This window comes from Narcine bancroftii, chromosome 3 (genome assembly GCF_036971445.1).
Source record: "Narcine bancroftii isolate sNarBan1 chromosome 3, sNarBan1.hap1, whole genome shotgun sequence".
NCBI lineage: Eukaryota > Metazoa > Chordata > Chondrichthyes > Torpediniformes > Narcinidae > Narcine > Narcine bancroftii.
The window spans coordinates 71,478,367-71,501,295 of record NC_091471.1 but is presented as its reverse complement, the minus strand read 5'-3'; the positions used below and the strand labels follow the sequence as shown (position 1 = coordinate 71,501,295).

The 22,929-nt window shown below is 39.5% G+C and overlaps 1 protein-coding gene across 4 annotated transcripts in view; it reads right to left on the bottom strand.

Annotated features, from left to right (window-relative positions):
* Nucleotides 1-22,929, bottom strand: part of LOC138757240 (urea transporter 2-like) — a 158,786-nt gene that overhangs the window by 66,101 nt on the left and 69,756 nt on the right. For 2 of the 4 annotated variants that reach the window (XM_069924240.1, XM_069924242.1), the window contains exons 3-4: nucleotides 18,384-18,443; nucleotides 16,668-16,808 (exon numbers count right to left, since the gene is read on the bottom strand). In XM_069924240.1, the coding sequence (XP_069780341.1) occupies nucleotides 16,668-16,794 (127 nt within the window). In that variant the 5' untranslated portion in view covers nucleotides 16,795-16,808; nucleotides 18,384-18,443. Of the gene's footprint in view, nucleotides 1-16,667; nucleotides 16,809-18,383; nucleotides 18,477-22,929 lie in introns of those variants that run through there. The other 2 variants (XM_069924244.1, XM_069924241.1) reach the window with 2 other exon arrangements.

The following is a 22,929-nucleotide window of genomic DNA, read 5'->3' as shown; positions in this document are numbered from 1 at the left end:
AAGAGGATCAAATGTTTATGCAAGATATTTTTTTGAAGATTGTAGATACGCAAGGGAATATATTGATAGGAGGGGATTTTAACCTTAATTTGGATCCATGTTGGGTAAAACCGGACAAAAGACTAGCAAAAAGAATAAAGTGGCCAAATTTATGGTTAAATCAAGGCAGGAAATGAAACTTATGGATATACGGAGGAGGCAGCACCCAAGAGAGAAGGAATACTCATATTATTCGAGTAGGCATAAAACATACTCAAGGATTGATATGTTTTTGTTGTCGGCCCTTATTCAAGGGAGAGTTAGGAAAACTGAATATAAAGCTGGATTGCTATCTGATCATTCACCCCTGTTATTAGCAATAGAACTGGAGGACATCCCACCAAGAACATATAGATGAAGGTTAAACTCCATGCTACTTAAAAGGCAGGAATTTAGAGAGTTTATTGAACGCCAAATTAAAACATACTTTGAAATAAATACGGAATCAATGAAAGACAAATTTATATTATAGGATGCAATGAAAGCTTTCATTAGAGGGCAGATAATAAGTCATGTAACTAAGATGAAAAAGGACTACAATCGGGAAGTAGAACAGTTGGAAGGGAGATAGTAAGTACAGAAAAAGAACTAGCAACAAGGGATGATATAACATAACAACATAACAATTTACAGCACGGAAACAGGCCATTAGGCCCTTCTAGTCCGCACCGAACCAAACACCCCTCTCTTGTCCCACCTCCCTGCACAATGCCCATAACCCTCCATCTTCTTCTCATCCATATACCTGTCCAACCTTTTCTTAAATAATACAATTGACTCCGCCGCCACTATTTCTCCCGGAAGCTCATTCCACACGTCTACCACTCTCTGAGTAAAGAAGTTCCCCCTCATGTTACCTCTCAACCTCTGCCCCTTAATTCTTAACTCATGTCCTCTTGTTTTAATCTTTCCTCCTCTTAACGGAAATAGTCTATCCACATCCACTCTGTCTATCCCTTTCATAATCTTAAATACTTCTATCAAATCCCCTCTCAACCTTCTACGCTCCAAAGAATAAAGACCTAATCTGTCCAATCTCTCCCTATACTCTAGATGCTTAAACCCAGGTAACATTCTGGTAAACCTTCTCTGCACTCTCTCCACTCTGTTTATATCCTTCCTATAATTAGGCGACCAGAACTGCACACAGAACTCCAAATTAGGCCGCACCAACGTCTTATACAGTTTCAACATCACCTCCCAACTCCTATATTCCATGCAATGATTGATAAAGGCCAGCATACTAAAAGCCTTCTTCACCACCCTATTCACGTGAGTTTCTACCTTCAGGGAACGATGTACCGTTACTCCTAAATCTTTCTGCTCTTCTGTATTCATCAATGCTCTCCCATTTACCACGTATGTCCTGTTCTGATTCTTCTTACCAAAATGAAGCACCTTACACTTATCAGCATTAAATTCCATCTGCCATTTTTCAGCCCACTTTTCTAAGCAGCTCAAATCCCTCTGCAATCCTTGAAAAGGAAAAAGAGAATTGGCGGACAAAAAATAAAATACGAAACATTACAAACGTATAAGGTGGAGAAGAACATAATGAAAATAAAGCAAAAGTATTATGAACTAGGAGAAAAAACACACAAAATATTAGCCTGACAAATTAAAACAGAACAAGCTAAAAGAACTGTATTGGCATCAAGGAAACAGGACAAACAAATTACATATAATCCAATGGATATTAATGAGAATTTTAAGGAATTTTATGAACAATTTTTCCAAACTGAGAATGAGGGGAAAGATGATAAAATAGAAGAGTTTTTAGCTAAAATTGAACTGCTGAAATTGCAAGAAGAGGAACAAAAGAAACTGATAAAACCATTTGAAATAGAGGAAGTACAGGATATATTAAAAAAAGATGTTGAACAATAAAACGCCTGGAGAGGATGGATTCCCAATAGAATTCTATAAAACATTTAAAGAGTTATTAATTCTTCCTTTCCTGGAAGTAATGAACCAGATAGAAGAAACACAAAACTTGCCAGATTCATGTAAGACAGCAATAATTACAGTAATACCAAAGACAGGGAAGGTTCCACTAACACCAGCATCATATAGACCAATATCTCTACTTAATTCAGATTATAAGATAATAGCCAAATTATTAGCAAACAGATTGGCCGAATCTGTACCAAAAATAGTAAAACAAGATCAAACTGGATTTATTAAGAAAAGATGAACAGAGGATAATGTCTGTAAATTTATTCACTTAATTCATCCAGTTCAAGGAAATAATATGCCAACAGTGGCTGTTGCTTTAGATGCAGAAAAAGCCTTTGACAGGGTAGAATGGAATTATTTATTCAAAGTATTACAGAGGTTCAAACTACCTGAAAAATATAGTAATTGGATTAAAGCATTATATAATGGACCATTGGCGAAGGTAACAGTAAATGGATATGTATCGAACCAATTTAAATTAAGTAGGTCAACTAGGCAGGGATGTCCATTATCTCTCTCACTGTTCGCTTGAGCAATAGAACCATTGGCAGAACTGATAAGAACAGAAAATAAAATAAAAGAGATAATAATAAAGGAGAAGATGACATCATAGTATACTTCTTTCTTTGGCTTGGCTTCGCGGACGAAGATTTATGGAGGGGGTAAAAAGTCCACGTCAGCTGCAGGCTCGTTTGTGGCTGACCAGTCCGATGCGGGACAGGCAGACATGATTGCAGCGGTTGCAAGGGAAAATTGGTTGGTTGGGGTTGGGTGTTGGGTTTTTCCTCCTTTGCCTTTTGTCAGTGAGGTGGGCTCTGCGGTCTTCTTCAAAGGAGGCTGCTGCCCGCCAAACTGTGAGGCGCCAAGATGCACGGTTTGAGGCGTTATCAGCCCATTGGCGGTGGTCAATGTGGCAGGCACCAAGAGATTTCTTTAGGCAGTCCTTGTACCTTTTCTTTGGTGCACCTCTGTCACGGTGGCCAGTGGAGAGCTCGCCATATAATACGATCTTGGGAAGGCGATGGTCCTCCATTCTGGAGACGTGACCCATCCAGCGCAGCTGGATCTTCAGCAGCGTGGACTCGATGCTGTCGACCTCTGCCATCTCGAGTACCTCGACGTTAGGGGTGTGAGCGCTCCAATGGATGTTGAGGATGGAGCGGAGACAACGCTGGTGGAAGCGTTCTAGGAGCCGTAGGTGGTGGCGGTAGAGGACCCATGATTCGGAGCCGAACAGGAGTGTGGGTATGACAACGGCTCTGTATACGCTTATCTTTGTGAGGTTTTTCAGTTGGTTGTTTTTCCAGACTCTTTTGTGTAGTCTTCCAAAGGCGCTATTTGCCTTGGCGAGTCTGTTGTCTATCTCATTAACAGAACCAGAAATATCAATAAAAGAACTACATAAGAAATTGAAGGAGTATGGAGAAATATCAGGGTATAAGATCAATGCAAATAAAAGTGAAGTGATGCCAATGAGTAATGTGGATTACATGGAATTTTTTTAAAATCACCATTTAAATGGCAAACACAATCAATCCAATACCTAGGTATTAGGTTAGATAATAGATCGCATTAATATGAATGTCTTTCCAAGGATACAATACTTATTTCAATCATTACCAATTCCCTTAATAGAGAAATTCTTCAATGAACTAAAGAGAATAATAAGGAAATTTTTATGGAAAGGGGGGAAACTGAGGATAGCGTTAGATAAATTAACAGAGAGATACAACCAAGGTGGTTTGCAGTTACCAAACTTTAAAAATTATTATAGAGCAGCACAATTAAGGTATTTATCAGATTTTTATCAGACAAGTGAAAAACCAGATTGGACTAAGATAGAGCTAGATAAAATATGGGAGAAGGTATCGGAACATATACTTTACAAGTAGGATGAAAAGCTGGTACGATATAAAAGCTCACCAGTACTGCATAATTTACTCAATATATGGAAGAAGCTTCACTTAGAAAGGAAAAAAACAAATTACCAAATACCAAATTTATTATTGACGCAAAATCAGCTAATCCCTTTTACAATAGATAACCTTTCCTTTCGAGAATGAGAGAAAAAAAGAATTAAAAGAATAGAAAATTGTTTTTTGGGAAATAATTTATTAACATTTGAACAATTGAAGTACAAATATTGAATAACTCATGGTACAATGTTTGCATATCATCAACTGAAAGCCTACTTAAGGGATAAATTGGGAAACAAACTGAGATTACCAGAAGGAAGCAGCTTTGAGTATGTGATTACAGACACAATGATAATCAAAAGATTTATAACGAACATATACATCAAGCTGCAAGATAAGGAAAATGATGAAATAAGTTATAAACCCAAACAAAAGTGGGAAAAGGATTTAAACATAAAGATAAAAAATGAAACATGGAAGAGTTATGTTCTGGAATTATGAAGAATATAATAAACACAAGGTTATGCATGATACAGTATAATTGGTTACACAGGTTATATATCACACCCCAAAAGTTTTTAAAAATGGGATCCAACATTATCAGATAGATGTTTTCGCTGTTAGAAGGAAATGGGAACAATAGTACATGCAATTTGGGCATGTGAGAAAGTGAAAAAGTTTTGGGAAGATCTAAATCAGATATTAAATAAAATCACAAAAAACAACATACCAAGAAATCCAGAGATCTTTCTTCTAAGTAATATAAGAAGTAAGGAATTAGGCCTCAAATTGGATGAAGCGCAAAAAAGATTTATTATGATAGCCTTAGCTGTTGCAAAAAAATGTATAATGACAACTTGGAAATCGGAAGAAAGCCTGAGAATACAGCAATGGTACATAGAAATGAATAAAAGCATTCCATTGGAAAAAAATAACATAATTTAAAAAATAAAGTCACATTATTTGAACAAATTTGGGAATCGTACATGGAACATAACAGAGGGCTTGCCTCGGACCTCCACCCACTAAAATGATAAAATGATAAGAAGACAAAATGACTTGATCCAGTGTGTAAAAGTAGATGAAACAATTTTCTTGTTTCTTTTTCATTGTGTGATGACATTGTTTAATGGTTTTATTGTATTGTATGTGTTGAATGTTTATTGTTTTTGGAGGGGGTGGGAAGGTAGGGGGAAAAAAAGGGGATATTTAAGAGGGAAATGTTTTTATGTATTTTGGTTGATATGGCTCACAGTGTGAAAAATTTTTAAAAATTAAAAATTAAAAAAATTTAAAAATTAAAAAAAACCCAATGGTGTTGGACTACAGAAAGAGAGAAAACTTTCAAGAGGTTGAAGAAAATGCTGACCTTTAAAGATAATGTTCTCATTCACTACAACCCAGGCAAAGAAGTGACTCTGGCAGTTGATGAGTCACCAGTGGGTTTAGGGACAGTATTGTACTGGTCACTGAAAAAGAAGAACAACGAACTGCAAAAGGAACGACTGGCCATCAATTTTGGTGTCAAAAGATTTCATCAATACCTAAAGTTCACCTTAGTGACAGACAACAAGCCGCTGAGTTTAAATTTGAGCCTGAAGTAAGGCATTCTGGAAGTAGCAGCCACAAGAATTCAAAGATGGACAATGGAGCTCACAGAATACGATTACAATTTAAAACATAGTCCAAGGAAGGAAAAGTGCCTTGTGGATGCTTTGTCACATCTACCTCTACCAGAGACAGAACAAATCGAAGGATTGATTGGATAGCAGAGGCCACAGCCATAAATCAAGAGAAACTTCGACATTTGCCAATTGCAGCAAAAACTATCAGTAAAGAGGTCTGAAATGAGGCGACCCTATCAAAGATCTTGTACTTCACATTAAATGGATGGCCTGATGCTGAGAGAATTAGGCCCAAATTAAAACTTTATAATATGCGATGCAATGAGATATCGATTGTGGGGAACAAGAACAATCATTCTGAAGAAATGGCCAGAAACCATATTAGCCTCCACAACAATCATCCAGGGATGGTCTGAATGAAGCCCCTGGTGTGCAGTTAGGTGGCCGTCAATGGACAAGGACATTGAACAGACTGTGAGAAGATATCACATTTGCCAAGAAATGCAACCTAAAGCACTCAAGCCAAAGCTAAGCCCTGGAAATAGCCTTCACACCCCTGGCACCAAATTCACATGGATTTCGCTGGTCCATTTATGGGCGAAAACTTTCTGATTGTGGTGGATGCACACTTCAAAAGGCCTATGCGGATAACAACAGCAGAAAAAAAAACAATTAAGGGACTAAGGATTATTTTCACAATGTTGGTTTGCCAATAGAACTGGTCTCTGACAATGGACTACAATGTGTGTCTGATGCTTTCAACCAATTCCTGCAAAAAAACCAATATAAGACACATCTTATTGGCACCCTAACATCTGAGTACCAATGGAGAAGCAGAACGCTTTACACAGCCATGAACACCCAGAAGTTGTCAAACATAATGTGGCATTACAGGACTACAAATTTTGCACTCAACAACAAATGCACACCAGCAGAACTGATGTTTGGATACATTTTGAGAACCAGACTCTTTGTGGTACACCTAAACATTAGACTTCTTATTCAGCAATCGGCATCTCTTGGTAAACCAACCAGAACTCTAGAAGTTGGACAACATGCAATGAGAGACTACTGAGAAAGTAAAGAAACGTGGATAAGAAGAGTGCTTCTGGAAAAATTGAGCCCATGTTCATATTCTGTACTGGTGAGAAAAATGATATGGAAATGACACATTGACCAATTGAAAGCATTAGACACTCCAAGGTCCATTTTGGAGATGCATGATCTCTTTGACACACCAGATCCAGAGTGGGTTTATGCCAAGAGGACACATTGGATCTGATCCCCATTACCAGTTCCACAGATACCTTCACCTTTAGGTACATGGGAGAGTGATGAACCACCACCAGACAGTAACTAGGGTTAGCCGATGAGGAAATGGTACTTCCTCCTGTGAGACCGGAAGTTTCCCCGGAAAGACCAAAGGGTTCTTCTGAGAAGTCAAAAAGTCCTCCAAGTTTTTCATCAATGAGGAGATCTAAAAGCGAGTAGGTCCTCTGTTACATTTGAAGGATATGATTGATTGAGACGTACCATGCTTAATAATTTATATGTTGCCACTGACTTATATTGTTGGTATTCTTAGTTTAGTTTTAGTAATTTTTTGTTTGTGTTTTGGGGGGGGGGGAGGGAAGAGTGTTATGGAACACGCATGTGTATGTCATCAGATAACAGCTTTGTATTGTGCAACACAGTAGAACCATTTCAGATTAAATAAAGAACGCAAAGGATTAACCACGTCTTAACCGAGTATGCCCTACAGTGGGAGGAATATACAACACCAAGAACTTAAATGTGCCCACCTTCTCCACCTCTGACCCCCAATGATCACTGGATTGTATACCTCTGGCTTGGCTTTCCTTTCCTGAAGTCAACATTCAGCTCCTTCGCTTTGGTGACGTTGAGTGCAAGATTGCTGTTGGTGCACCATTCAGCCAAGTTTTCAACCTCCATCCTGTTTGCTGACTCATCCAACCACGACAGCAAGAACAGTGACAGAAAATGAGCTTACTTTCCCTGTTTCATGTTCTGTAATGACCTGCTGCAGACTTCTTAAACTCATGAAATGACTACAAAGTATGCAGAGCAGATCTTAATTGTGACTGAGTGTGAAGTTCAATGAGTAAAGGGGTGAATCCATTTTAAATATATATGTGTTTTTAATTTAGTTTTACTGTTACATTTTCTTAATCTTTAGTTTTTGACTAGAATGGTAAACAATAATCTGTAGTTATTGCTTACTATTCAATTAGGTAATGAATGAATAGTTAGAGATGAAGTTATCTGATTCTGAACTTGTCCTTTCTTGAATACAAGCATAAGGATTATGTGAATTTAAATGCCTAGTTAGGTCAGTGTCTATTGAGTGTGGGGAACTTCTGTGAGCAAGCAACTTCGATGAAGTAAGAAGAGTGATGTAGATTTATAGTTAAAGAATAACATAAATAAACTAATTATGCAGACGGACATTGCAGAACAGTGTGCTGATTGCTGAATAAGGATTGTCCCATGAAGAGAGATTAAGCAGATTGGATTTATATTCTCACAAATTTAGAAGAATGAGAGGAGATCTCATTGAAGTCTGTAAGATTCTTTCAGGTCTTGACAGGGAGCAACACACATGCAGCAGATGCAGGGATAATGCTTCACTTGGCTTGGGGGCCCATAACAAAGAATCTCACAGCAAGGAGTTGACTGAGGTGAATGGAAATTTCTTCACTCACAGTGTGGATCTTTGGAATTTTCGATCCAAAAAAGTTACGTAATTGCTGAGTGTTCTTGAGACAAAGGTTAATTGTAGTTAGTTTTAAAAGCAATAGAGTTGTAGTAATGGAGGATTTAAATTTTTAAGTTATTGACTGTAAATACCTTCATTTAAGAGGCTTAGATAGGGAGAAATTTGATAAAATAGTACTAACTATAAATTTTCTCAAAAACCTACCAGAGAAAGAGCTGTAGTTGACTAGATGGCTGGCTCCTCCCTTGGCTCCACCCTCACCTACCACAATATAAACCCTGGTTTTCCCACCTTACCTCAGATTCACCTGAGGACTATTGTACATACCGACCATTGATTGTAAGCAATTAAAAGCGTGTTTGTACTCCTTTGAAGTCTCTGAGTGAATTCAGTCATGTTACAATTTTAATAGCTTAGCTTTTGAAGCAGGATGGAAGCCCCGTTGAAGCTAGGCATATTCCAGGTTGACCCTCTGTCCCCAGTTGCCCTGGAGGGATTCACCTACTGGCTAGAGTGCTTCCAGTCTTATCTGATGGCTACGCAGGTTGTCTTCAACTCAGATAGTCTCTGGAGGCTTGCACTTCTCTCTTGAGTTGGCCCCAAGTGGCTTGCTGTCATCAGAGACTGTGCAACATGAAAATCTGCTACAGAAGACTTGAAGGCCCGCTACCTGAGGCCTCAGAACGACGTTCTGACGAGACACTGACTCTTTCAATGTCAGCAAGAGTTGCTGGATGATTATGTCCTTGAACTGTGGGCCATGACTAGGAAATGCAACTACGAGATAGTCACAGCCTAGGTGAGAAAGGAAGAACAAATCTGGGACACTCTCATGGCAGGAGTGAGGTTGAGGTATGTGAGGGACTGCTAGAGTTGGGAAGAAAGACTTGACCGGCACCCTAGAGCTGGCAAAAGCACTCTAACAGGTCTAACTTGGAGCTGACAACCTCACAAGTGAAAGTGACGCCTTTTCAGAAGACCAGGTCAGTGGGGCGCAGGTGACCCCCACAGCCCCAGTGCTGACTACCGCAGCCATGTGTGACCAGGGATGCTACTTCTGTGGGCAGGCACAGCACCCCTGAGACCAATGTCCCGTGAAGAATGCCATGTGTTCAGGATGCAGTAAGCGGGGAAACTGGGTGAAGGTCTGCAGGGCCAAGGGGAACCCAAAGCAGGTGGATACATGTGCGATCCCCGAATCGGTGTTTGACCTATGTGGAGTCCCAAAATTCTGGCCCAGGCCTCCCCATGCTGTTTGCTATCAACATCTTGTTGTGCCTCGTGGTGAGACCTGCTACTGGAAGTGAAGCATCATGGGAAGAAATGGTAGCCATCTTGCCTCACCTCATGGTCAATGCCACCTAGTCCTCCCTCAGATCAAGACAGAGGGTGGCTATCTTGCCACACTTTGTGGTTGGTGCCATCTTGTCTGCCCACGTCAAGATGAAAGAATCAATATCAAAATGAGGAGCAACGTGATTTCTGGAGCATTGGCCTTGGCTGTCCTTGATCAGGCAAAACCTCACTAATTGAATAACTCAATGACAAGAGATGAAGATAAAAGGACACTTGACTGGTTGTTTGGTAGACACTGGCTCTACTGAAAACTTTATAAACTCTGCAACTGCTCTGCAGATACACTTAAAAGTGTATCCGACAGACTATCGTATTTATCTAGCATCATATTTGCATTCTGCGAATATCCAGGGATATTGTACAGTACATCTGACTGTGAAAGAAGTGGAATTTTGTAAGTTCCATTAGTATCTACTGAAGGATTTGTGTGCTTCTGTGTTGCTGGGCCTGGACTTCCTGTGCCACCTTAAAAGCTTTGGCCCAGTTTACCGTAGATTAAAAGGTGATTTAGGAAGGCTGGAGGTGTGGGCTGAGAAATGGTTGATGGAATTTAATAGAGATAAGTGTGAGATGTTACATTTTGGAAAGGCAAATCTAAATAGGTCATATGTATTAAATGGTAGGCTATTGAGATGTGCAGAGCAACAAAGGGATTTAGGAGTGATGGTAAATAGTACCCTCAAGGCTGATACTCAGGTAGATGGTGTGGTGAAGAAGGCATTTGGAATGTTGGCCTTCATAAATCGGAGTATTGAATTCAAGAGTAGGGAGTTTATGATGAAATTGTACAAGGCATTGGTGAGGCTAAATTTGGAGTACTGTGTACAGTCTTGGTCACCAAATTATAGGAAAGATATAAACAAAATAGAGAGAGTGCAGAGAAGGTCACGAGAATGTTGACAGGATTTCAAAGTTTGAGTTACAGGGAAAGGTTGTGCAGACTGGGGCTTTTTTCTCTGGAGCGTAGAAGATTGAGGGTGGACTTGATAGAGGTGTTTAAGATTTTAAAAGGGACAGACAGAGTAAACGTGGATAGACTTTTTCAATTAAGAGTGGGGGAGATTCAAACTAGAGGGCATGGTTTAAGATTGAAGGGAGAAAATTATAAGGGGAACATGAGGGGAAATTTCTTTACGCAAAGGGTGGTGGGGATGTGGAATGAGTTTCTGACAGACGTGATCGAGGCGGGATCATTAGTTACATTTAAGGAAAGACTGGATAGTTACATGGAGAGGAGAGGACTGGAGGGGTATGGACCGGGTGCTGGTCAGTGGGACTAGGAGGGTGAGGATTTGTTACGGCATGGACTAGAAGGGCCGAACTGGCCTGTTCTGTGCTGTAAGTGGTTATATGGTTATATGGTTATATGGTGCAGAACGGAGGTTCCCAAAAGCTTGACGCCACATGCAGTCTCTCCACCCTAAATATTGATTCCCCCCCCCCATTGTTTCCGAACCTGACCCCCGATTGCAAGACGATAGGCAGAAAGAGCAGGCAATAGAGTGTGGGGAATTGGGAATTTATTAGAACCAAGATGCAGGGGCTGCTTAAAGAAAATATCATTGAGCCTAGCAACAATCCATGGAGAGCCCAGGTGGTAGTTGTAAAAGGGGGAGAAAAGTCAAGGCTAGTGATTGACCATAGCCAAACAATTAATCATTTCACACTCCTGGACGCATAACCCCTCCCTTGAATTTTCGATATGGTAAACAAAATTGCGCAGTATTGGGTCTATTCGACCATTCACCTGAAAACTACTTTATCAGTTACCGATCCCTTCCGAGGACCACCTCTACACAGCATTTGAGGCAGAGGACAGCTTTATCAATTCCAGAGTGTCCCTTTTGGTATCACAAATGGGGTCTTGGTCTTCCAGAAACAGATGGACAAATGGTCGATGAATATGGGTTAAGGGTCACCTTCCCTTATCTCGACAACGCCGCTATTTGTAGACACTCTCTGGAAGACCATGACAGCAGTCTTCAGAAGTTTCTCCACATGGCCAAGGCCCTGAACTTCATGAATAACTCCAGTAAGTGCATGTTCCGGACGAAACGTCTGGCGATCCTGGGCTATGTTGTGGAGAATGGCGTCCTACCCATGGTGCTTCACTCCATAAGGTCGCTTCTCTGCACTGCGACCAATGCAACTCCTCATGAGCTAATGTTCACTTTCCAAGGGAAATCTATGTCCGGGACCACCCTCCTGGCTTGGCTAAAGGCACTGGGCCAGTCCTGCAGAAAAAGCACGTGAGGAGGATCAAGACAGACCCAGTGGTTGAGAAGGTGCACCTGTTGCACGTCAACCCAACCTTTTCCTAAGTGCCATACCCTGATGGCAGAGAGGACACCATCTAGATCAGAGACCTAGCACTTGCCAGAACAGAGGATTCAACACCTCAAACCAATGTACCCCACCCAGGGTTATGGACAACACAGCTTGGGAAGTGGGTCAATCCATTCTGTGACCAGAGCTGGAACCCTCGAAACCCAGTAACCCAGCACCACAGGGGGTCCAGGAAGTTCAGGAAGCCCAAAGTCCATCAGTGTTGAGACGCTCAACTGGAATAACTAGACCTCCTGACAGACTCAACTTGTAAATATTTGTAAATTATTAGTGTTTTGAATGGATGGTCCCTGTTTTTCACCAGCAGGTTCTCTTCTGAAGGAGGGGTGAATGCAGTGAACAGGAATTCACTGACTGTGTGTAGTTCAGATGGCTGGCTCCTCCCTTGGCACCACCCTCGCCTACCCCAATATAAATCCTGGCTTTCCCACCTTACCTCAAATTCACCTGAGGTCTATTGTATATTACTGGCCATTGATTGTAAGCTATTAAAAGCGTGTTTGTACTCCTCTTAAGTCTCTGAGTGTAATCAGTCGTGTTACACAGGGACTACAATTTTCTGAGGTTTAAAGTAGTGATAGAAAAGATGAAAAAGGAACCTGAGTGGCACCCTTTTCGTACAGAGGATGGTAGATATATGGAATAAGCTGCCATAGCAAGCGGTAGAGGTAGGAATAATTGTAATGTTTACAAGACCTTTGGACAGATACACACGTAAGAAAGTTGTAAAGGAATATGGGTTGAATGGAGGTAAATGGGATTAGCTTGATAAGCATGTACAAGTTGGGCCATAAGGCTTGTTTACAAATTGCAGAACTCTATGACCCTAAGTATATTAGGAGAATTGGGTGAGCTAGAGAAAGACTGGATCCTGTTGGGGCTAGGGATATGAGTGAGGTCCTAAAAGAATACTTATCATCTGTAACCTTCAAAGACATGGACCATTGTGAGTTTAGGAAGGAATATATTGATTAACTGAAGCATGTAGGTATTAAGAAGGTGAAGGTATACAGTATATATGCTTCGAGTGTGAATGTGGAAGGAAGAATTAGTATGTTTGAGGATGAATGAAAATTGGTGGTATTATGGTTAACAAGGAAGGTTATTGAAGATACAGAAGGATATATATCAGTTATCAAGTTGTGCAAAGCATTGGCAGATGGAATTTAATTCTGACAGGTACAAGATTATGCATTTTGCTAAGTCTGATCAGGGTAGTATAGAAATTAAAAGACAGGGCACTAATTTTTTTTTGATGAACTAAGAAGCCAAAGGGTTCATGTCCACAATTCCTTGAAATTAGCAAGACAGGTTTATGACATGCATTGGTCATGGCATAGAATTTAAGAGTTGAGACATCATGTTGCAAATGCTATTTGCTGCACTTGAAATATTATGATACATTTCTCTTTGCCACACTACAAGAAGGATGTGATTCCACTGAAGACAGTGAAGAAGAGACTTACCAGGATGTTTTATGAATTGGAGGAGTTTACTTATGAGGTTAGATTGGATAAGGTGGGCTTGTATTCTCTGGAGCAAAGGAGGCTGATGGAAGTATGTAAGATTATGAGAGGATATAATCAGAATCTTTTTACTATTGTAGTGGTAACAAAAACAAGATGACATTGTTTCAGATAAAGAGCAGGAGTTTTAAAGAGGATCTGAAGGTAAAGTTTTTTTATATAGAGAATGGTTTGTATCTGCATGTGCTTCCAGAGTAGATGATGGAATCTGATACATTTAAGAGGTATTCAGACAACCTCTGAAGTAGGCAAAGCATAAAATGATTTCATCCTCATGCAGGCAAATGGGATTAATTTGCTGGACACAAAAATCAGCATTGATGTAGTGGGCTGAAGGGCCTGTTTTTGTACTGTACAAATGTATGACTTAATAATTACTTTGAATATTAAGGGAATCATGGGACATATGGTTTGTGCAGGAGAGTGGTGCCTTTGATTTTTAGTTCATCCATGATCTCATTTAGTGATGGAGCAGATGTGAAGGGCTGAATGGTCTATTTCTCCTATTTTTTATATTCTTATGTTGCATCTTCATTTACAGAACTGAACATTTCCTTATAAGTTGCAGTCATCACCATTAGCTGGTTTCCCCTAGTGCTTATAAAATTGTGTAAAAGTGATAAACTGCATAGTTAGGGATGCCTGAATTCTACAACCATATTAATGAGATAGAACATAAGTGGCTTGTGGGTGGTGCCATAGTTTAGTGCCAGCACTAAATTTTCCAATAGAATTCTGAATCTTTGAGGAGTTATGATCAAAATATTTTAAAAATAAGGAGTAATATCAAATCAAACATCAGATGTTACTTCATCCTAGTAAAAATTGTTTGCTTCTTTGTCTAGCTTTGTCTAGCTGCTGCTGTCCTGAGGAAAAAAAATAGATGGGCCAATAAAGAACAAAAGCAAGACAGAGTTAAATTTACATCTTTCAGGGCCTAGAAAAGTCTCAAAATGCTTCATGGCTAATGTGGCACTTTAAAAATGTTATTGGATTTAATGTCAGGAAATGCTGTGGCATTAATACTGAGCAGACTTCAACTGTCAGAAAGATGGTCAAGACTAGATTATTCATGTTAGTGAATTGTTTGAAGGCTAGAGTACCAGGGTCACTCATTTGCTCAAGTAGATTAGCACACAGCTTTAAAGTTTTATGGTGGTATGATAAATAGATAAAGGGCTTTGAGGACATTTGATCACCATCCTTAAATTAATGCAATGTTTAAATTTAGAGCTTTGGCTGAATAGATGAAGACATGAATGTACATTACACCAGGATATATTATGTTAAACCAGTGGTTCTCAACCTCTTTCTTTCTACTCACATACCACTTTAAGTATTCCCTATGCCATAGGTGCTCTGTGATTAGTAAGGGATTGCTTAAGGTGGTATGTGGTGGAAAGAAAAAGGTTGAAAAACCTCTGTTTTAATTATATCTAATTGGCTCATGATGTACATGGTTTCATAACTCCCATGATGTGCACGGTTTCATAACTCCAAAAGATTGGGCCAATGACAATTTTTCTCAAGAAAAGTATTTCAGTAACAATTGGGTTGAGAGCAGTGGTTCTCAACCTTCCCATTCACATCCCACCTTAAGCAATCCCTTTCTAATCACAGAGTACTGATGGCATAGGGATTACTTTAAGTGGTCTGTGAGTGGAAAGGGAAGGTTGAGAACCACTGCTCTGTGCATTCCATATTTCCTTTGCTCAATCTTGTTAAGTATGGATCTGGAGGTTTAGATGTTCTGCTCTGCAAGTATTATTTAAATGGAGACAAGCTAGGGAGTGGGGAGGTGCAAATGGACCTGGGAGTATTTGTTCACCGGTCACTGAAGACTAGCATGCAGGTTCAGAAAGCTGTGAAGAAGGCAAATGGCATGTTGGCTTTCATAAAGAGGGGATTGGAGTATAGGAACAGAGACCCCCTTCTGCAGTTGTACAGGGCCCTGGTGAGACCCCACCTGGAGTATTGCATCCAGTTCTGGTCTCTAATTTTGAGGAAGGACATACTAGCTATAGAGGGTGTGCAGTGCAGATTTACAAGGTTAGTTCCAGGGATGGCGGGGTTGACATATGCTGAAAGGCTAGAAAAACTGGACTTGTATCCGATGGAGTTTAGAAGGATGAGGGGGGACATGATTGAGGTCTACAAAATTATCAGGGGGATAGACAGGGTGAAGTCAGATTACTTGTTCCCAGTGATGGGGGAGACGAGGACTAGAGGGCATAGTTTAAGTATACAGGGTAGGCCCTTTAGGAATCTGTGGAATGCTCTGCCACAGAGGGTGGTAGAGGCAGATTCGCTGATTATGTTCAAAAGAGAGTTAGATAAGACTCTAGTGGGCAAAGGAGTTAAGGGTTATGGGGATAAGGCTGGAAAGGGGTACTGATGGTAGTGATCAGCCATGATCTGTAAAATGGCGGTGCTGGCTTGACGGGCCGAAGGGCCTACTCCAGCTCCTATTGTCTATTGTCTATTGTCTATTGTCCCAAATTCTCTCCCCCTTTCACACTCTCCTTAATACGTGCCTCTTCAATCAACCTTGTAATCAACAGTCCTGTTATTTGATTTTTGTTTGCCTTTGTACAAATATTTGACTTACTATACCCTATATTACTGACACTGTGGAAATGCAAAATGATGTGAAAGATCTGGAAATATTTTAACAATAAAAATGACAAGAGGACTAGGTTTAAGGACAGACCAAGAAAATATTTATTCCATTTAACCACTTCACAGATAAAGATGCAGAATAATCTTATATTCAATTGTATCCAAATAATTTAATCTCATGATAATTGTTTCTGTTAAGTCTCCTTGTCCTAAGCAAAGCTCGGAATTTATTTAGGTTTAATTTTAATATATTTATTCTTGACAATACCCTGAGCCTGATACTGAATAGTAGTCCAGAAGCAATCATAATCTACAGAACAATTCTGTAATATAATTCTTTCTAAAATATTCTCCGAAGCAGAAAACCTTACAGCTGTTTTGGCTATATTTATCAACAAAATTGTATATTATATCTTTCATTCCTAATGTAAATACAGTATATTTGATTTACATTTATCTCTGAAATAAATCTTTGTCCTCACACACACTGGTCATTTATTATTTTTATTTGCAAATGCTGAGAATATTTTTAAAAATATTCACTTACCTTTGATCCAGTAACCAAATTCTCTCATATCACCGGATAGATATCTTATTCCTTTTAAAAGGATGTCTTTAATATTATCTTGTTGCGGGACTGGTACCTCCTCAACAATTGTTTTCTTTGGCTCCATTAATGAATTCTGTTCTGCAGTTAGAAAAAAATCAGTAGCCATGATTCCTAATGAAAAGTTGGCATATCTATTATTGAGTAGGTTTGCAAAGTTTTCATTAGAAATTATGGCTACTTGATATCTATTATTTAGTAGGTAACAAATGCATTGAAATAAAACTCAATTGAAATGAAGCTGGGGAAATTCATGTAAAAACAACTTAGATAGAAATCCATACATACCCTGTAGAGTTTCAATTTAAATATTCTGGCTGTTTTTGTCTTCGGGGTGAACTCCAGGGAAAGAGCTAATGCTTTTATGCCATGGAAATACAGGGTATAAAATTTAAAGGCAGATTACTATCAAAATTACAGTTTTGTTTAATGAGCTTGTAATTGTACTGCCTAGGGTGTTCTGCATAAGTGATGAAATATTTTTGTTTCTTATCTGTGAATAAATTACTTATAAAGAGCTCCCAGAAATTTGTAAATGGAAAGTTACAGTGGCTTTGTTCCAGGAATAAACAAAATTATTCCAAGTCTCTGATGTGACATTAGAAATCCTCACGTTATCAATTCATTTAACATTCCTCAGCAGGTTCAAGTTATCATCTTAGCAGTATTTCAATTTCTTCACAGACAACTTTCCTTTATTTCCATCATTTTTCAGATTCCCAGGATACTCTTATAGCTAAATACTCTAATATTTGGAAGTGCAAACGTTGCTGTATAACAAGAACATCAATCACTTGACAACACATGGGGATAATGTTTGCTTTGGTGTCAGGTGCAAAATAGGTCATTCCATATTGCCTCAGATTTCACCAAAAGACAGTTTAAGCTTAAACTACAGCAAATGGTCCGACTGTGTGTTTCAGAGGTTGTTAGGACAATACGTCAGCCTTTCGAATCATTTACATCGATTTGAGAAGAAAGTCAAGCTTTTTGTTTAGCATCACTGACAAAAAGGCATTCTTCATCTTAGATTAGAATTATCTGTTTGTACTTCTGGCATGTGTTTCGGAATGGTAGGTTCTAGATGGATCCCAATCTTATCTATGCTTTAGTAGAAAAGAAGGAGATGAAAGAGCGACATGTGCCAGAGGAAGTAAGAATATCAATAGGTGACACACAGTATCATGATGGAAGTTATTAGAGATCAATCAATATAACATGGCTGCCAAAGTATCGCAACCAGAATTTGCTGTTTAGCCATATCTAATTGTTTAATTTATATGATTATTTATTCACCTGGTCTAATATTTATTCGACTATCCCTAATTTCTGTGGAGAAAGTGGTGGGGAAGTTGAATCAGAAGTTAAGCTGACAGTGCCTTTGGAGGAGTGTTTCAGAACTTTCTCCCAATACTAATGAAATAAATAATGACAGTTCATTTCCAAACAAAATGGCTCGTAAGTGAATTTACATGTGGTGGCATGCTCATGCTCCTTCCTTTCTGAGCATTAGAGACCAAGGATTTGAAAATCCTTGACTAATTGCTAAAATACATATTATTGGTACACTGAGAGGTGATTAGTGATGGAAATGTTTAGGGAGGCAAATGAGTTGTCAATTTAAGTAGATTTTGTGCAATTTGAGCTCCTGATTACCTGAGACACAGACTTCTGGAAGAGGGGTGGAGCTTCCACCCTTGTCCACATCAACAGTGTCTAGATGGAGAAAGTAGAAGTAAATGCTCAGGTGCAAACATGTCCAATGACCTGTCTTGGTCCAATCATATTGACACTACAGTCCAGAAAGCTCACCAGCACTTCTACTTTCTCAGAAGCTTGAGAAAATTTGTCATGTCACCTGCATCCCTCAACAACTTCTGCAGATGCATCATTTAATGTGTCCTTTTGGGATGTATCATTGTGCTGTAGGAGTACTACTCTGCCCAAGGCTGCAAAAAAATGCAGGGAGTTGTAAATGTAGCTCAGACCTTTGCATAGACTCCCATCCACTTCATCAATACCTTCTGTACTTCCTGTTGCTTCGGAAAAGCAACCAATATATTAAAGGACTCGGCCCACCTTCTCTTCTCTCTCCTCCCATCGGGAAGAAGATTCACGAGTGTGATATCACATACCATTGGACTTAAGGACAGTTTTTTTCCCACGAATATTAAACTCCTGAATGAACGTCACACTAGTTAAAGAAGATGCCCTTGCTCTGTTCTAACTGTTTACAACTGTAACTTTGCACGCTACTGGGCTTTTATTATTGTACCATATATGGGTTGATCAGCTGGATCAGTGGTTCTCAACCTTTTTGTTTCGACTCACATACCATATTAAGTATTCCCTATGTCATAGGTGCTCTGCGATTAGTAAGGGATTGCTTAAGGTGGTATGTGGGTAGAAAAAAAAAGTTTGAAAACCATTGTTTTACATGTACCTAATTGACTCATCATGTGCACAGTTTCATAGGAAATAGGCCAATGGCAAATTTTCTCAAGCAAAATATTTCGGTAACAATTGGGTCTAGAACAGTGATTCTTAACTTTCCCTTCCCACTCACATACTACCTTAAGCAATCCCTTACTAATCACAGAGCACCGATGGCATAGGGATTACTTAAAGTGGTATGTGAGTGGAAAGAAAAAGGTTGAGAATCACTGGGCTATATTGCAAGCAAAACAAACTTTCTCATTCTACCTCATAACATATAGCAAAGAACTTGAACTTAATTCCTTGCATGTCAATTCTGAGTTATTCATAAATAAGGAAACTCAGGTCCTTCTGAACACTACCTTTCAAGATCTTATTATTTAAAAAATCCACTTTCTTCTAAAGCATTTGATCTTAATTTATTTCCATATTATACTGTATGTCATCGACCCTGTCCTGGTCAATTCATTTGATCTGTTTATTTCCTCTTGAAGCCCCTCTGAATGCATCTTGCAATTTATCACCTCACCTTGTTTCATGAGTAAAATTGGATTTATTCCACCTGATTACCTCATTCAATTCACGGACATAGGTTGTGAATATGTAGAATATTACTGGTCCCTGCAGCATCCTAGTAGTCAGCCTTCCAACCAAATTATCTGTTTTTTCTGACTCTCCGCTTTGTGTTCATTAACTAATCTTTAATCTGTGCCTCTATATTATCACACATCTTATTTTGTTTAATTTTGTCTTGTGTGGTGGGTTATGAGAGATCTTCTGAACTTCCAAATGGACTACATCTGCTGGTTCACCCTTACCTAATCTGTTAATTAAAACCTCAAAAAACTCTTACAGATTTATCAAGCATGATTTCTCTTTCATAAATATAGGATGACTCTGCCAATGGTATTATTACTGTAAATTCTCTCTTAACAGTTTCTTAATAATGTATTCCAATATTTTTCTCTCCTTTCTTTACTTGTCAGGTTACATTTGCTCTCTTCCAAGTTATGAAAAGCATTCTAGAATCAATACATTTTGGAAGATGACAACCACCACATTCACTTTTTCCATTGCCACCTCCTTCAAAACCCTAGAATGTAGGTCTTTAGATCAGATGAATTTATCTTCTTTCAGTCACATTAATTTATTTAGTGAATTCCAAAATTTCCCCAATACTTCTGCATGGTAATGTTAACCGTCGGTTACATTATAGGGCTTATGAAGTCATGCCTAGTCTGCAGTTCCCAATGCTTCACTTTTAGCCTTGAAGGAATAAATATTCTCTGTAAACTGTTTATTCATTCTTCAGATGTTCACCTTTGCTTCTGTACTCTCTTAACTTATGATGCAATGATACAATCTACTATAGCCATCTTGTGCCCCATGTTGACTTAGTTTAATCCTCAATTTGGATTGAGCTTGAGTACATTGCATTTTTATATATCCCTGGTGTCCCTTAAATTACTGATAATCAAAGAATCAAAGGTTCAAAACTTATTTTTATTATCACACAATAATACATTAAAAATATGATATACATGATATACTTCAACTTTTGTCTGCCATAAGGGAAACAGAATTGCCATGAGCATTGCTCAACACCCCTAACAATAAAAGAGAAGCAAAAAAGAGTCCTTTTAAAGTCACTGAATGTCCGTGGATTCACCTCCTGTTCTCCCGCAGCCTCTGGTTCAAACTATCAGCTCTAGATCCAAACCTCCAATGCAATCAGGAAGCCTTCAGCCCCCAAAGCCCTTCTTGCTCTCAGCACCCTTTAGAATCCTGGTTCCGATATGTGGTCCCCATGAGCAGTCTCCAGCTGCCCACAGCCTGTGTCCTTCAACTGCAAGTCATTAACAGCCCAGTGTCTATGTGGTCCTTCAGCAGTTGAGCTCCTTGCTGGTCAGCTACCATGGTTATCATTCTGTAGCATCATCTCCTGTGCTTCTCAATTGGGAAAGGTGAGGAGGGCAGGGGGGAGGGAGGTGTTCTCATTTCTGGTGCCCTGTACTGTTCCATTGCTCCTCTAGAATCTGCAACCCTTCATGGTGCACTGTCCAGCACAGGCACCACCATCTTGGCCAAAGACCCTGTGTTGCAGGATATTAAAAAAATCACAGTCGGCTCCTTTAACAAGCTGTTTAAAGCCTGTACGGAGTTGACAGCGTTAGGACCGGGTGGTAGGACCCCATGGAGCAGCACTGTGTCTTAGCTCCCTGCTCACCTGGATCTGCAACAGAGGCAGTGCTGCCGGTACAGCATCTCCAGCAGCAATGCCATTTTTCTTAATTGATTAGCTCTTCTCATTAATTATTTTGGATTAGCAGATTAACCCTTTTCTCAAGGCACAATTCTAGATCTAATATGGCCTGTTTCTTCGTTGATTTCTCAATATAGCTGTCTAGAAGCCCATCACCTGTATACTCCATGAATTCAACTTTCACTGTCACAGCCCATTTGGTTTATGCAATCTTGTAATAGAGACTGTGGCCACCACATGGTGGCGCTGCTGCACTCCTATTCAGAGGACACATCACATGCCAATTAAGGTCAGACTAACCCCAAACCATCAAGGTGACCCCCACGATTGGCCCATCTAAATTATCAGGTGCTGGAGTAGCCCTGACGTTCACCCAATTAGCCCAGGTGAATCACCTGTGGCCACTGGCCACAGCAACCAACGGGGCCCAGCCTGCCCTGAGTGTTTCGCCCCCCCCAATACCTGCTGCAAGGTTATAAAGGACCGTGTTTCTCTTTGTTCTCTCTCTTTTTTGAAGCCCTCGTGGCACGTATCACCTTTTGCTCTGGGTTGGGGTGAATTCCGAGGTTAGGTAGCTAGAGCCGTGTCCGTGCTGGTCAAGTGGTGGGGACACGTAGTATCACCTTGATTCTGACTGTTGATTGTATGTATATTTGTGTCATTTCCCCAGTTCTGTCAGTTTTTTCCTTGTTATTTGAAGTGTTTTTTCACCCCTTGCATATTGTGTGTTAAGGCTCATTTTACCATTTCAACCCTGTTGCTCCATCTGCATCCCCAAAATAAACCTGTGCTTTGTACCTCGATCTTGGTCTGGTTCTTAACCCCTACAACAAATCTACATGCAAATATGTTCCTTATGATTATTATATTATTCTTGTGACATTTATTTTACTAATATACTGTGCGTCCTGCATTTTACCACTGTTCTGGGACAACTAACAATGAATGTACTATACCTATGCTCTACTGCTGTCCTTTTCCTGTGACTGCATTTACTATCCCTGAGATAATGGGATAGTAAGCCATCCCACAAGACAGAGCTGGCTCTGAGAACCAACTTAGCTTGATTCTGACCCTTGCAGTCTTTCATCCCCACAATAAGGTTACACGCTGCCATTATGTTAATTGATTTTCACAAGGCAAAGTGTCAAAACTCATCTATCTCTGGCCAATGACTTGGAAGAGAATGGCAAAGCACCCTTTTTGAAAATAAATTAGTTGTATATTTCCATACCTTTAGCAATATTGATATCATCCTGAATACTTGTTTTATCCAGTGTGACTTCTCTGATTTGCTAATCCATATCTGGTGTTGTTCTCCGAGCAGGATACCAATTGCATTTTGAAATTTTGAAATTTGGTGTAATATATATGAAATGGTTGACTTTTTTTTAAATATCATCCAAATGAAATTACAACAGGCTATTAATCAATTTTTAGAAATGTAATGGTCATTGGACTAGTTCTGATGGCTTAATCTTGCTGCTTTGTCCAGGAGACACA